At 38.3% G+C, this 14,283-nt stretch overlaps 1 protein-coding gene across 1 annotated transcript; it reads right to left on the bottom strand.

Moving 5' to 3' along the window:
• Positions 1-2,797: 2,797 nt before the first annotated feature.
• LOC126719264 (uncharacterized) lies at positions 2,798-5,849 on the bottom strand. The gene is made up of 2 exons (XM_050421840.1): positions 5,141-5,849; positions 2,798-3,184 (listed from the first exon to the last, which is right to left on the bottom strand). Exons 1-2 carry the CDS (start codon positions 5,636-5,638, stop codon positions 3,140-3,142), a joined length of 543 nt encoding a protein of 180 aa, XP_050277797.1. The 5' UTR covers positions 5,639-5,849; the 3' UTR covers positions 2,798-3,139.
• Positions 5,850-14,283: the final 8,434 nt, after the last annotated feature.

Genomic DNA, 14,283 nt, shown 5'->3' with positions numbered 1-14,283 from the left:
TCCATAAACTTTACATACCAGCCACATCAATGCCTCATTTAGTCTACAGTTAAAAATCTAACGGAAATGATCACATGTATCTCATGTGACATTTAAAAAACAAACTCAATCCCAATTTGAAACCCGATGGAAAGAAAGACACCAAGGAACCAGAGCCACCTCAGCATGACGCCCCATTGTCTCACTGCCCGTGTCTTGACGATGCTTGGTGGTGCTGGTTCATCCTATCTGAATAGTAGAGACTCACAAAAATGTCAATACTAGAGCACTTTCTTATAGAAACTAAAGAACCACAAGCCTACTTTAACTCTAGTAAGGTGCAATGGCACCCACGTGATTGAGTTCTTGAAGTAATACAAGGACTATCATGGTGCAATGGTCTAATACAATGAAATGCACAAATTAATTCACATATACTTTCTAATGATGTAAGTCACACGGTCCTCATGTGCTCGAAACAACACCTGTGCAACACAGAAAGTGAAAACCTAATGGAGAGTATCGGTGTGGTGCTAGCCAAATACTATCTGAAGGTCAAGTTATGAGTGTCAGAACCAGGGTAAATTATACGTACCTTAGTTAGTGAGGGTATTGGGGCTTTTATAGTAGTAAAATGATTGACATCTCTTCCTTGGCTTAGAGATCTTTTCCTTATAGGAGTCTCCATGAGCGTATTTTGCGGAGCCCTTTCCTTGTAGGAGTCCTTTTGATTAGCAGTAAATGTGGAGCACAAGATATTTCCTTATTTACGCATGCGTGGGGACCAAGTAATGCCACATCAGAACCGTCAAAGCCTCGCGTATCCCCTTCAGCTTATTGTCATCTGCTTTCCATCTTAGTCACCCAGGGTGCTCCCGTCAGCCTCGAGGGAAAGCCGTAGACTTCCTAGTGCCATTGCTTGCCTATGAGCACAAGTGAGACAGATGGGTTTTGGGGCGTTGCCTTATGCCTTTTCATTTAACATTACAACTTTATCCTTATCACTCTCCATAGGGAATATTAAATGCATTGACAACAAAGAGTGCCTATATTTCAATCACTTGAACCCACCTGCCCCATGTGCTTGCCCACTTAAACAAGCATGGAGTAGCCTTGATGCACTCATCGAATGGCTCAAAGCGGCGTATGAAGAGAATGGTGGATTAGCCAGAATCAAACGATTTATTTAAGGGAAGTTAGAGAAGGCCAAGCAAAATCTATAGAGATTCCTTATGAGAAGAAGAAACAAAAATGCCCAACTACTGTAATGGCCACAACTATTGTGGTGACTCAAGGAGGAGATGCTGGGAGACTACAGTGGCTCTGTGCTACGGTGGCTTTGTTTCTACCATGTCTCCCTCTTTCCTCTCTCCAGGCTAGATCTAGCTTTCTCTTTCTATTAATTGGATTGAGGTTTTTTTTTTTTAAATCTCATGTGAGACACATGTGACCAATCCATTAGATTTTTAACGGTAGACTAACTAAGATATTGATTTAGCTAGTATGTAAAGTTTATGGAGTAAATTGGCCAAAAAAAAGTTCAGAGGGTGTCTTAGCCAGTATTTGAAAGTTTAGGGGATGTATGAGCATTTTTCCCCATTTATTTTACCATTTCATTTTATAACTCTCCCAATATCCCGTTTCTTATTTTTCAACCCTATCCATATAGTAGTTGGTATATATATATATGTATAAAGCATGTTTTGGGCTTTTGAGAATGTAAAATAGAATGCTAATGCTAATGTTAAGGGTATACATTAATAAACCATTTTATAAAAATTTTAATGGAAAAATGAAAAAGTGACTAACTTTTTTTATAGTTTTTCCAATTTTTCATAAAAAGTTTCATGAAATGAATGATTAATATATATATATTAATGGATGCCGACATTGATTTACGAATTATTTTTATAAATATTTTATAGGAAAAAAAAATTTAGAACTATACATATAAGCAAATGTTAACAAGCACTTGAGTGTTCTTTAGGGTTGAATTATTGTGAGATTCGGTTAATAAAATATTGCCATAAATGAATGAGAGGGGTTGAAAAGGTTGAAACAATAAGTGTGGAACTCAAAATTAAAAATGTTACTCTTTTAGACAATATCGAACTCACTTTTTTTCACCTTACCAAAAAAAAAAAAAAAAAAAAAAAAATGAAAGAGAGATGAAGAAATGTCAATGAAGGATTAAGAAATTATTAACAATCTAACATTATTGTAATTTTTTTTTTTTTTGAGAAGATGTATTTTATTTGATTCCTCTTGGTTGACAGGGTTTTTCCCTAGATTTAATATTGTGTTTTAAGCGAAAGAAATATTATCCTTATATCTTTTCATTCCTCTTGGTTGAACCCTTTTAGATTACAAACCAAACATCTACATCCAAGGTGCCATGCCCTTCTGTTATTTACTTATTTGTCTTGAGTGTGAGCAGGGATTCAAGATTTTTTTTTATAATTAAAGAATGGGATCTTATGAGAACAGCAGGGAGAGCAGGCAAACAAGCTTATTTGGGGGAGGGGGTCAAGGGTGTAAATGGTGTACTGCTTTTGTGGCAAAACACTACATAGACCAAAAAAATAAACATTTTTGGGGTAAGTTCCAATTCGTGCAGCAAGTTAATGTCTGGCAGTTAGGCCCATGGCCTTTCACACATTCATCCCATGCTTGTCATGGCACAATATCCAGAGTTTCCCATCACAAAATAAAAAATTCTGGAGTTTGATCCCAGCAAGTTTTCATGGCTATCCAAGAGCATACAGCATTTGCATCCACACGCGCCAATGCAACATGAACAACCTACTTACGACTGTAATTGTTACAATTATTATCTAATTTTATTAACAATCTCATTCATCCACCACATGGAGTAATTCCCTCGATATGATATTTCAGTACAGTACAAGTTCAAAGGGATGAAACCATAATGCATTCAGACTAAACTAAGATAACATCTTGTCCAGATATACACATATTATGCTTAGATTTTTTTTTTTTTTTGATAGGTCATATTATACTTAGATCTTCTACATAGATGCTACTCTTATACCAGGCTCGTCATTTTTGAGTCTGAAAGTGAAAATATCAGCTAGAAGGCAGATAATTGCATCACACCTTTTTGCACCCCTCTATATTACAGCAAAAGTACCCATAGCACCTACTCAGTGAGTAGCATCTGATATTCATTTAAAGGAGTTGGGAGCTGCAAGTAATGAAACAAGGATGAGAACAAGTTATAAGTAACATGGATAAGTCAGTATGTTGAAGCATATCCATATCAATAGTTGATACAATGAAAGAACAGAGATTCAAGAAGCCACTTGATTATGGAAAAGGGTAGCATTATCATTGTTGGTAACAAGCTTTTTGTTAGTCTATGTCAATGCAAAACTAAATGAATATGAGCAAGGCATATGAGCTATACATAATCTCCATAACTTCCAGAAATAACAAGTAATCGTCTACAGAGATCACAGCTGACAGATATTTGTTTCCAAGGCATAATGGTACTAATGAATCTCTGTCAAAACATGATTTCTATATACCCAAGGCGTTCAATTAAGAAGCACTGATAGTGAACTTGATACACACAGAAGTTACTCATACTCTCTGATTGCCATGTTCCCAAATTGATAAAATTGCAACTCAAAAATAACAAGTTCCCTCCATCCCCTACTCACCCAAAAAAATTATAAATACTTCCCTGTAAAGTCATATCCAGTGCACAGGGCTCCCATATCTATGTAGTTGGTACTGCCGCATAAGTTTTCCCTATTTTAGAATTTCTTAACCTAAGAAACCAAGACTCTAATGATGCAAATATCTCAAAAAAGCATTGAAGAACACATTCTAGTTAAATCTACAGGTCAGAACACATCCGAGATTTAACTGGGACACACAATATTATAACCTCATATAGACAAAAGGGTCTTCATAAAAGTAGAATTGAAAAGGCAAATGTTAAACACAAAGAAAACAGTACATCCAATAAGAGCAATGCAAAGCATTAAATATGAATTGCATATTGGCCTTATGAGAAATACCGATGACGATATCATTCCATATATATTTGCCTGATTAACTAATCAAAAACATTATTATTTTTTAATTGGTAAGTCACTCACACTCAGTAGGCCAGCAGGTTTTGAATCCACAACCTCACTCTCTACCTTGCTCTTGCAAGGGGAGGTGCCACTTGAGCTAGACTTCATTAGCATAAGTAATCAATGACATACGTGTGATAAATATTATACCCTATAGGATCTATGTTCATCTAATTAAAAGAACGAACTTTACTCTGGTTCAAAGTCAAATTCCACATACATTATCCTCACCATCCATCCATACATAGCAGAATACTATGCTCAATAGTCAAATCACGTGGTTTTTAATAACAAAGAAGAGACTGCCTCACGCTTTCATGGGGGCTTCAATGAGTCATAGGTACAGTCCTATTGAATTACATGTTGTACCATCACACACCATAATTGGTGGATACTGGGAGAACCATACAAAAGATGACAATGTATGAAAGGATCCAACCAAAAACTTAAACCATCTCTTTCAATTAAGGCAACATAAAACTACTAATTCTTTTCCTCTTCATAAACTTCCCTGCATTCCTCCCAAGAGGATCAAGAGAATCACCTACACCCTCAATCCACACCCTTATTCTAACACATACACAAACATGAAATGTGCACGAAATGCAAACGCTGGTTCCTTTTCCAGCCTTGTGCACTTAAATTTTGGAACACATTTGGTAAACTAGAATAGTTATTACTAGGGCATAGGAATCAGTTTTAACAGGATTAGAATATATATTCCTATTCATTTGTTTGGTCATGATAACACTGAAATTCAACCCCAAATCCTTATTTTGTAGTTTGAACAAGATGGAAGGATTGTGTACCCTTTTATAATTATATTCACACTTCTTGTCTAACTTAGCTTCCTTTTTGTATAACATTAAACAATTATATAATTAATATCTCCATCAATATTACCAATAACTCAAAATAGAGAGTAAATTTCAAGAGCCCTTGAGACCAGAAAATCTCAAGAATTTTTCTTTCTTCTTACCAGTATATCAATCTCTTGCTTTTGGTAAGGAGAATAGGAAATATGTCAAAAAAAAAAAATTGATAAAGTGCTATACCTGAAGAAAGCGTTTCAAGGATCCAGCGCAATTCCCCGAGACTTTATCGCGGCAAGAATGGATAGTCTTGAACTGACCCACGTCGAGTTTCTTGTTGATGAGGCCAACCTGGAAGTATATACTATCAGAGGGAGGCAAATCGACACGGATCTCATCGACATCGAACCACAAGAAGAACCTCTGGACCTGAATGCCCTTGAGGCCGGTGATAGAGCCATAGCTGAGCTTGCCCGTGATGGTCGTGTCGTAGAAGACCGTGTAATCGAATTGAATATAGCAAGGCTTGGCTAAAACGACGATGAATCGGCCATCAGAGGAGGAGTACGTGTAGTTGGTGACTGAGTCAGGTAAAAGACCAGCTGGGAGCCCAAACTGTGGGAGGATTTCGTATACAGTGGGTTCTGGGTCAGAGAAGGAAAGCCACGGACTTGAGAGGATGGAAACGAAGAACAGGAGGGTATGGATCAGACCCAGATGGGGTTTCGGTTTTGGAGCCATGGTTAGGGTATAAGAGAGAGAATCGTAGATAGTAGTCCAAGTGTTTGATGCTTTGTCTCAGTCTCAGAGAGAATTTTTGGGGGGGTTTTTGCTTTTGCTGTTGCTGGGAGACTTTCTTGGTTAGGAGCTTGGAGGGATGATCTATGAATCTTTTTATGGGCCCAAGATGCCCCTATGGGGGATAATGGTGTTGAATACTACGCATTTTCATTTTGTATATATACGTAGTGAGAAAGACGGAATAGAGAATCATATTATACGGGTCCGTGTGTTATATATAGTATCTTGTCTGTATATATATATATTTTTTGGTAGAAATCTTGACTGTATTTGGAGATTATCTTTCTTATCTCTTCCAAAAACATTGCTTTTGCCTTGAAAAAGTTGCAAGTTTAATAAAAAAAAAAAAAAATTCTTATCCACCAAAAAATAAAAAAAAATAAAAAATCATGTTAACAAATACTAGTAGGACAATTGTTAATAAATTATAATCGGAAAATTTTAATACCACTTCCATGAAAAATATAAAAAATTGTCAACAACATTTATTATTTTGTCATTCATCCAATAAAATGTTTCTAAAAATAACTTTTAAACTAATGCCCTTAGGATATTGGTTAACATTCCTCTAAAAATAGCAGAATAAAAGTTGAATAGTACGTTAGGTTTAAATTTTTTTTTTAAGATAAATTTTAGGTTTATTTAATTTTTTTTAATTGGATGAATACTAGTGTGGTGGCATTATCTATTTATAATATTTTATATTTTTTAATTAAAAAGTACTTTCTTTAGAAGATAAATAGATTTAACTTAAATTTTATCAAAATATCTTCTTTAAAAAAATTCAAAGCAAACCAAATTTGGAAATTTGATATAATTATCAAATTTCTACATTAACTCAAATTCTATATATAAAAAAAAAAATCTTCTTCTTAAAAGCTCCCGTTAGTAATGTGTTTAAACTTGATGAGAGAGTATAATTAAAGTGTGTGTGTTTAAATGGTTAATGTGTTTCTTAAAAAAGCTCCAAGTTAATTTAAAAAGAAAAGTTACATATTGAATTGAATCAATATCTATACAATATATGATAAACATCATTTTTTAAATTTGGAGGGATATAATGTAGGAATAAAAGAGATTAAAGAGGGAGGGAAAGAAGTTGAGATAAAAGTTTTGAATATATATATTCCTCCAAATTAAAAAATTTTAAAAATGATATAATCTACTGTATTCCTACATTATATCCCTCCAAATTTTTTTTTTTAAATGACGTTTATCATATATTGTCGTAGGTATTGATTCAAATTTGTAACTTTTATATAATGCAGTAATGCACATGCCTTGGATTCACTTTGTCTGATTGGATTGAGAACATAATGTCTCAAATCTTTTTGTTTTTGTTTCTAGCCAAAAAAGAAAAAGAAAAAAAGATTGAGACATTGTGTTTTATTCTTTTTCATCTGTCTCAACGGATAAGTAACAGGTAAAATTGGTTTATAAAAGTAACAGGTAAATTGCCACTATTGAACAGTGTGCCATTCTATGGATTATAATCATTATATGAAAAAATAGAAAATAAAGCAATCATAGAAGACAAAATTCTGGATGTATGCGCAACAACCAACAAGGCCCTTCACACAAATCCAAAGCTTGAAGTCAGAATGGATCTTGGCCCTTGAACAAAAGTGTAGCTTCAAGTCCAAACCTAGCCGCTGGTTACAACTTGTTCACCCAATGCAACCCTTGGCCGATACTATTACTATTGTCAGCAGTAATTTTGTCCTAAAACTAAAAGATACGATAGGCCAAAGTCCAAACCATCAAACAAGGATGCTTCTATGATGGTCTTGCAAGAGAAAAAAAACACCAATAAGTCTCAAACCCCAAATAAAAAAGACAATATGGTTTGCATGTTCCCAGAAATATGACTATTTGTTTTGCACCAAAAAAACAAGAAGTACTTAAGCAATAAAGCCAATAAACACGGATGGAGTAGTCATTCTTTTGAGATTTTAGCCATTACTTTTTCATCTTTTTCAAATTCAAAATTTTTTCTAAACGTTATGTTTTTAAATTTTTCCCCCCAACGGCAACAAAAATAGCATAAGTTGCCATGAGTTGATTGATGAACAAATCTATCTCAATCAATTATGGAAACATAGATAAGTTAATTTTCATAAGAAATTATATCCTATTAGGCTTTTAGCTTGTAACCTTATGTATATTACATATGTAAGCATTTAAATAAATATTATTATTGTAGGGACACGATTTGCGGCCCAATCCCAAAACGTATGGGACCTTGGCCCAATGAGCCTAGCACAATAAATTTGTAGAGAGTGGGTCAAAGAACTAGGCCCTAATGAGTTGAACAACGGCTATTACTGAGTTGAATGGCAATCAAACACAAATAAGAGATTCTGATGTCAATGGACTTCCAGTCCGAGGAGGTTACACTTGTATATATTGATCACAATTGGATATTAAGACAATTTAGATTGCTACAGTCTTATCTCTCTATTTTTCCAATCCCTTTTCTCATGGAGGGTCTTTCACATTATATAGCTCCCTCTAGAACATCTTGACTCTACACTTGTTGATCATCTGAGTCTCCACTTGAGTACCTGTCCCATTAGACACCCTCTCTGGCTTTCTGTGAGTTGTGGTAGTCAAGGTAACACTGCTCAGAGGTCTTCTCCACATAAATGCGGCCAGAAAAGTAGCTGCAATATATTTAATGTGGTGGCAGCATCTTTTCCCTAGATATTTTTGGGTTTCCTTCCTTCTTGTATGTTCATGAGGCATGTTCCTATCATTGTAGCTTCTTGGATGGTCATTCTAATTGCTGAAATACATATTTGAACTGCATACGCCACATCCGAGGAGTAATTCCTCCTCGGACCACCTTCCATTTGTTCCTTACTCATGAGACTTTAAATTGGGACCCTAAATAACTATTTTCCCCTCCTCAGGCCATTCAGCGTCCTTGGACAAAAGCCCAAGGCCCAACATATTATTCTGGGCCTTTATCCCTACAATAGCTCTTTAAAATTCCGGTTTTTCCCTCTCGTCCGAGGAGAAAAAGTGGGGTTTTGATTTTTAAGAAATGAAACCAACTGATTCCTTGATTTACATGTGTGAGAGTACAGTTTTACACACCTTATAATTGCTACTGACGCTTCGTAGTCCATGAGGCGTCATTAATTGCTCTAGGCGGTGCTATGTTCCTCGCATCCGACGGTGAGGCGCCAATCCAATGGTTGATATCTTTCCTAGAATTCTGAGTGGGAGTATTCCCACTCATTCCCTCCCTCTATATAAAACATCAAGGGAAATCACTTTCTCCTTATTTCATAAGTTTTCAAATTCTCTAGAGATTCCAAGCACTCAAACTTACAGAGCTCTCTAAGTTACTAGATTTTCCATACCTTTTCTTTGAGAAATCCTTGAAAATTTTCTAAAAGTTTTCAGAGATTTAAGCACATCTTAGTTCTTGTAAGTTTCTATCTCTTTGAATTTCTCATTCTCTCCTCGGCCTATCTCCTCGGTCTACCAGTTCTTAGTTAGCCTTTTAATTTGTCCGAATGGGTAGATTCAAGCATTTAGTAAACTCCCCTGCCAAAATAGAGGCCTTTAAGAAAAGATACCACATTCCCTAGGAGGTTGCTCTGCGATACTATTCCCTGGAACAAATAGTGTCTCATAGAGAAAGGGGGGAAGTCGTCATCCCTATGATAGCTTTCATAGAAGGGGGGGGGGTAACTCTCCCCATGGGTAGGATAACATGGGATTACCTCCTCAATCATAAGATATGTTCCCATCAATGTGCGCCCAACCTTTTTAGGATCCTAGGTAGTATTGATGCTCTGAACGAGCATCTAAACTTGGGGCTCACCTAGCACGATGTGGTCCACATGTACAAGTGTCACTTTCTCAAAAACGTAGGATATTATCTAAAGTCCCGATTGGACATTGTTAGATTAGTATCATGTCTGTTAAATCTAACAAGAGTATGAAAGACGACTATCTGATAGCTTCGGGAGCGTGGCATGATGGCCTTCCCTATCCAGTCCGAGAGGGAGAGCCAGGTGGGATACCTTAAAGTTAGGTTCTATAGTAAGAGATCTAGATTTTTCAACCCCGACCATGTTGTTATTTTTCTTTCATCCTGCTTTCTTTTGATGATGAATTTTAGCTTTATAACCATATTTTGTTTCTCGGCTACCTTTGCAGATAAAAGGCACATGGCACCCAGGCTTAGCTTCACCAACGTTGCCGCTCTCAATTATCTGCTAAGATCTGAGATATTTGTAAGTGAAGACAGGCAACTACAAGCCATCCACTTAATTTTGGACTTTCAGCCAATCTTGGAGATATATCAAGATGTTGGTAATGCCATAAGATTGGGTGACCCCCGATTGGCTTGGATCGACATTTCACGGCCAAACTTCTTAGCCCGGGCCGATCTTCCACCAGTCGCACTGCCACTTCCACAAATTCTACCTGAAGTAGAAGCAGTACCCGAGGAGGAGATTGCCTCATCGTGTCTATTACTAAAGGAGGAGATAGACAAGTTCCACTTTGGAGAAGAAGAAGATCTAGGGGTTCCATTAGTCACCATCTCGGACGCCAAGGGTGAAGCAGACAGGCACTTTGGTGTTCGCACCTCTGTTTTAGTGATTGCCTGCCTAGACAGCTCTTCCGAAGAAGAGGAAGACAGTATGGCGTTGAACAAGGGCAACAAGAGTCTAAGAGAGCTCATGTCCTCTAGGGGCAAAGTGTTAACTTTGAAAGAAGCCACTAAGTCCCAAGTTCCCTCCAATCTTCCCCCTCCTCCTCCTCAAATCCCCACCGACCTTGGACTGAAGCCAATTGCTGACTTGAAGAAGAAAAGGCCAGTTGAGGCTCTTGAGGAAGGTGAGGTGGGTCCTCAGAAGGAGACAAAACAACAGAAAGTGGTCCAAGATGCTCGGGACAAGAGGTCCTAATCCGTGGACAGTCGGGAAGAACTAAATAGGGCTAATGTGCGCATGACACAACGCACATGGAGTCCTCGGTTGGAAGTGGAAGGGACTCCTATCCCTTGGAACGCTTCGGTCCGAGAATTCCAAAAGGGGCGAGCAGGGTATATAGCTGAAGCCCTGGAGCAGCCTTTACTCCTTCCAAAGGATATGGAAGTTTATAAACACTTCAAGCAGAACGACCTCTTTCTGTCCCTGAAAAGGGACCTTGCCATGGTAAGCAATCTACATATTCATGAGTTTATATGCTAAACCGTACTTTCATTCTTTCTTTACTTTTTAACTCATATTGTTTTTCTTCGGTCTTTGGGCAGATTACTTAACAAGCTTACATGGCCGAGGAGTGGAACTGTGACGCTCGCAAACAGGCCGAGGTTGAGAAATCATTGGGGGCCCTTAAACAGGAGCAGATTGAGATGTCTGAGAAGCTTAAGGTGGTGGACCAAGCTCGTTTGAGTGCTAAGGCTGGTTTGAAAACCGTTGAAAGGCAGGTTGAGGATCAGCGCCAAAAGCTTCATTTGACCGAGATAGATCTAGCCACACAAAGGCAGTTGGTCCTAGATCTTAAGGTTGAGTTGCAGAAGGCCAAGGATGCAGCTCAACTGGCCAAGGAAGCAACCGAGGCTGAGAAGCAAGCTTTATATCTGCTTGGCGTGGAGGAGACGCAAATAAGGCTTGTTGAAGAGCTTTCAGAGGTGTGTAGGGATTATTACAATGTGTCGTGGGATAGGGCCTTTAGTGTTGCAGAAGTCCCTGCAGACTCTATTTAGAGGCAGCTCGGGAGTATATACTACCATCCGGATATCCGCGAATTCCCCGGTGCCATCTCCTTTCCTCCTGCCCCTACTCCAGAATCTTCCGAGCAGCCTCTGGCTATTCCAAATGCCCTCCCTCTTCCTGAAGCTTCAAAGGGATCCAGCCAAGCTGGTGATCAAGGCCAGAGGGCTAAAGGGGAGAAAAACAAAGGTAAGGGCAAAGGGAAGAAGCACTCCGCAGAGGCCAAGGATGCCGCCAAGTACAGGGAAGCTGCAGCCAAGGCAAAGGAAGCAGAGGCCAAGACCCTTGAAGTTGATTCTAAGGCCAAGGACGCTCCTACTTCCCAGCTGAGCTAGAATGTAGATCCTCCTGCTCCTCCAGCCAAAGTCTAGCACTTAGGATTCTCTTTCTAATTCCTTTTATAGTAGTTTTTTTTTTTTTTTTTTTTTTTTTTAGAATGACACTATGTTGATGTGTATAATGTACTTTCTTTTTCACTTAATGAGAATGTTTTTCTCTTCATCTCTTGTTCTTTTGCTTTATGCACTTTGAAGCTTATCATTTTTATACATAGCATTGAACTGTTGTTACTGTTCCTTCAATAAAAGCCAATAATATTATACTGTCAGTAATCTAAGTAATTTGACCAAGTACCAGTAACAAAGTTGTATATTAGGCATTCGTATTGTGAATTGAACCTTCTGTAATGAAGGTTGAAGTTGATAAACTTATATCATGTGAGGGAAAATAAAAGAGGCAGACAACCTGCATCTTGCTCATCACTTATGTAAATAAATAGAAGTTATAGTTTGCTTAAAGTTTTCAACTCAAGGATGTAAACATAACCTTGGATTTGTTTTGACCTTTGGTGAAAAATAAAGGGGTGTTACAGAGTGTTGATTTCCCCAAAGTGTGTAGTCCGAGGGACCTGACACAACTTAGGTTCTGTTTAAACACTTGTATAGGTACCATTGCGTGTTAATTTCACCCAAGCATGTGGTCCAAGCAACCTGACATAACTTCGGATCTGTTTAAACACTTATATAGATGTCATTAAGTGTTAATTTCACCCAAGCATGTGGTCCGAGGGACCTGACATAACTTAGGATCTGTTTAAGCACTTATATAGATGCCATTGAGTGTTAATTTCACTCAAGCATGTGGTCCGAGAGACCTAACATAACTTAGGATCTATTTAAACACTTATATAGATTGAACAATGGGAAGTACAATGCCTTCACGCAATAATTGAACATATTGACAAAGGAAAACTTTCATTAATAATAATACATTTTCAGGTTGTTTACATTCCAAGGGCGCAGTATTACATGCTCATCTAGGTCTTCAAGAAAATATGCTCCTATACTTGCCACCGAGGTGATGCGATATGGTCCTTCCCAATTGGACCCCAACTTTCCCCATGCTGGGTTTTTTGCAATGCCTAGAACTTTTCTTAATACCAAGTCACCATGCACTAATGGCCTAAGCTTTACATTGGCATCATAACCTTGCTTGAGCTTGTGTTGGTAGCACGCCAACCGAACCATTGCACTTTCTCTTCTTTCTTCAATGAAGTCCAAGTTCTTTTCTAGTGACTCATTATTACTGCTTGGATTGAATGAGGTGGTCCTTAGTGTTGGGAAGCCAGTTTCTAAAAGAATAAGAGCCTCGGCCCTATTAGTCATTGAAAAGGGAGTCTCCCCGGTTGACCTGCGAGGTGTGGTTCGATATGTCCACGGACATATGGCACTTCTTCCACACATTTTCCCTTAGCATCTTCTAACCTCTTCTTAAATCCATTCACTATGACCTTGTTAATCGCCTTGGCTTGTCCATTCCCCTGGGGATAAGCTGGGGTAGAATATCTATTCGTAATTCCCAATTCACAACAGTATCTCCTGAAAGACTTGCTATCAAACTGAAGGCTATTGTTCGAGATGAGGGTCTAAGGGACCCTGAACTAGGTGACAATGTTTTTCCAGACAAACTTCTTGGCATCCACATCTCTGATGTTCGCCAAGGGTTCAGCTTCAACCCACTTAGTAAAATAGTCAGTGCCGACCAGCAGATACCTCTTATTCCTTGCTGCTTTGGGGAAAGGGCCCACTATATCTAAACCCCATTGAGTAAATGGCCAAGGGCTAGATAGGGGGTTAAGGACTCCTCTTGGTTGATGTATATTTCGTGCAAATTTTTGACATTGATCACACTTCTTTACATATTCTTGCGTTTTTTTCTTCATATTTGCCACTAGTAGCCTTGAGTGACGGCTCTGTGAGACAAAGATCTGCCTCCTATGTGGCTTCCAAAAAATTCCTTCATGTAACTCCTCCAGGAGTAGCTCTGACGCCTCATGGTGAATGCAGAGTAGATATGGCCCAGAAAAAGAGCGCTTGTATAATCTTTGGTCTTCGGACAGCCAGAAACGAGGCGCTTTTCTCCTTACCTTATCAACTACTGATTTGTCTTTCGGCAAGATATCCTCTCTAAGGAATAGTACTATGGGGTCCATCCAACTAGGCCCTACTCTGACTTGGTGAACATGGACCACCTTTTCCTTTACCTTTGTGGGTTTGCACAAGTCCTCTACAATGATAACCCGAGGTAAGTTTTGTACCGAGGAGGTTGCAAGCGTGGCTAGGGAATCGGCGTGTGTGTTTCCACTTCTAGGGACGTGCAATAGGCTAAAGGATTCAAATCCTGATTGTAGATGCCTAACTTGACTTAAATACCCTTGCATTCTCTCATCTCTTGCTTCTAATTCGCCCTTTACTTGGCCAACGACTAATCTTGAGTCTGAGAACATCTTTACTGTCTTTCCTCCCATTCTTTGGACCATGGACATTCCTTCTAACAAAGTTTCATATT

This window comes from Quercus robur, chromosome 1 (genome assembly GCF_932294415.1).
Source record: "Quercus robur chromosome 1, dhQueRobu3.1, whole genome shotgun sequence".
Taxonomy (NCBI): Eukaryota; Viridiplantae; Streptophyta; class Magnoliopsida; order Fagales; family Fagaceae; genus Quercus; species Quercus robur.
This window is presented reverse-complemented; position numbering and strand designations above follow the sequence as displayed.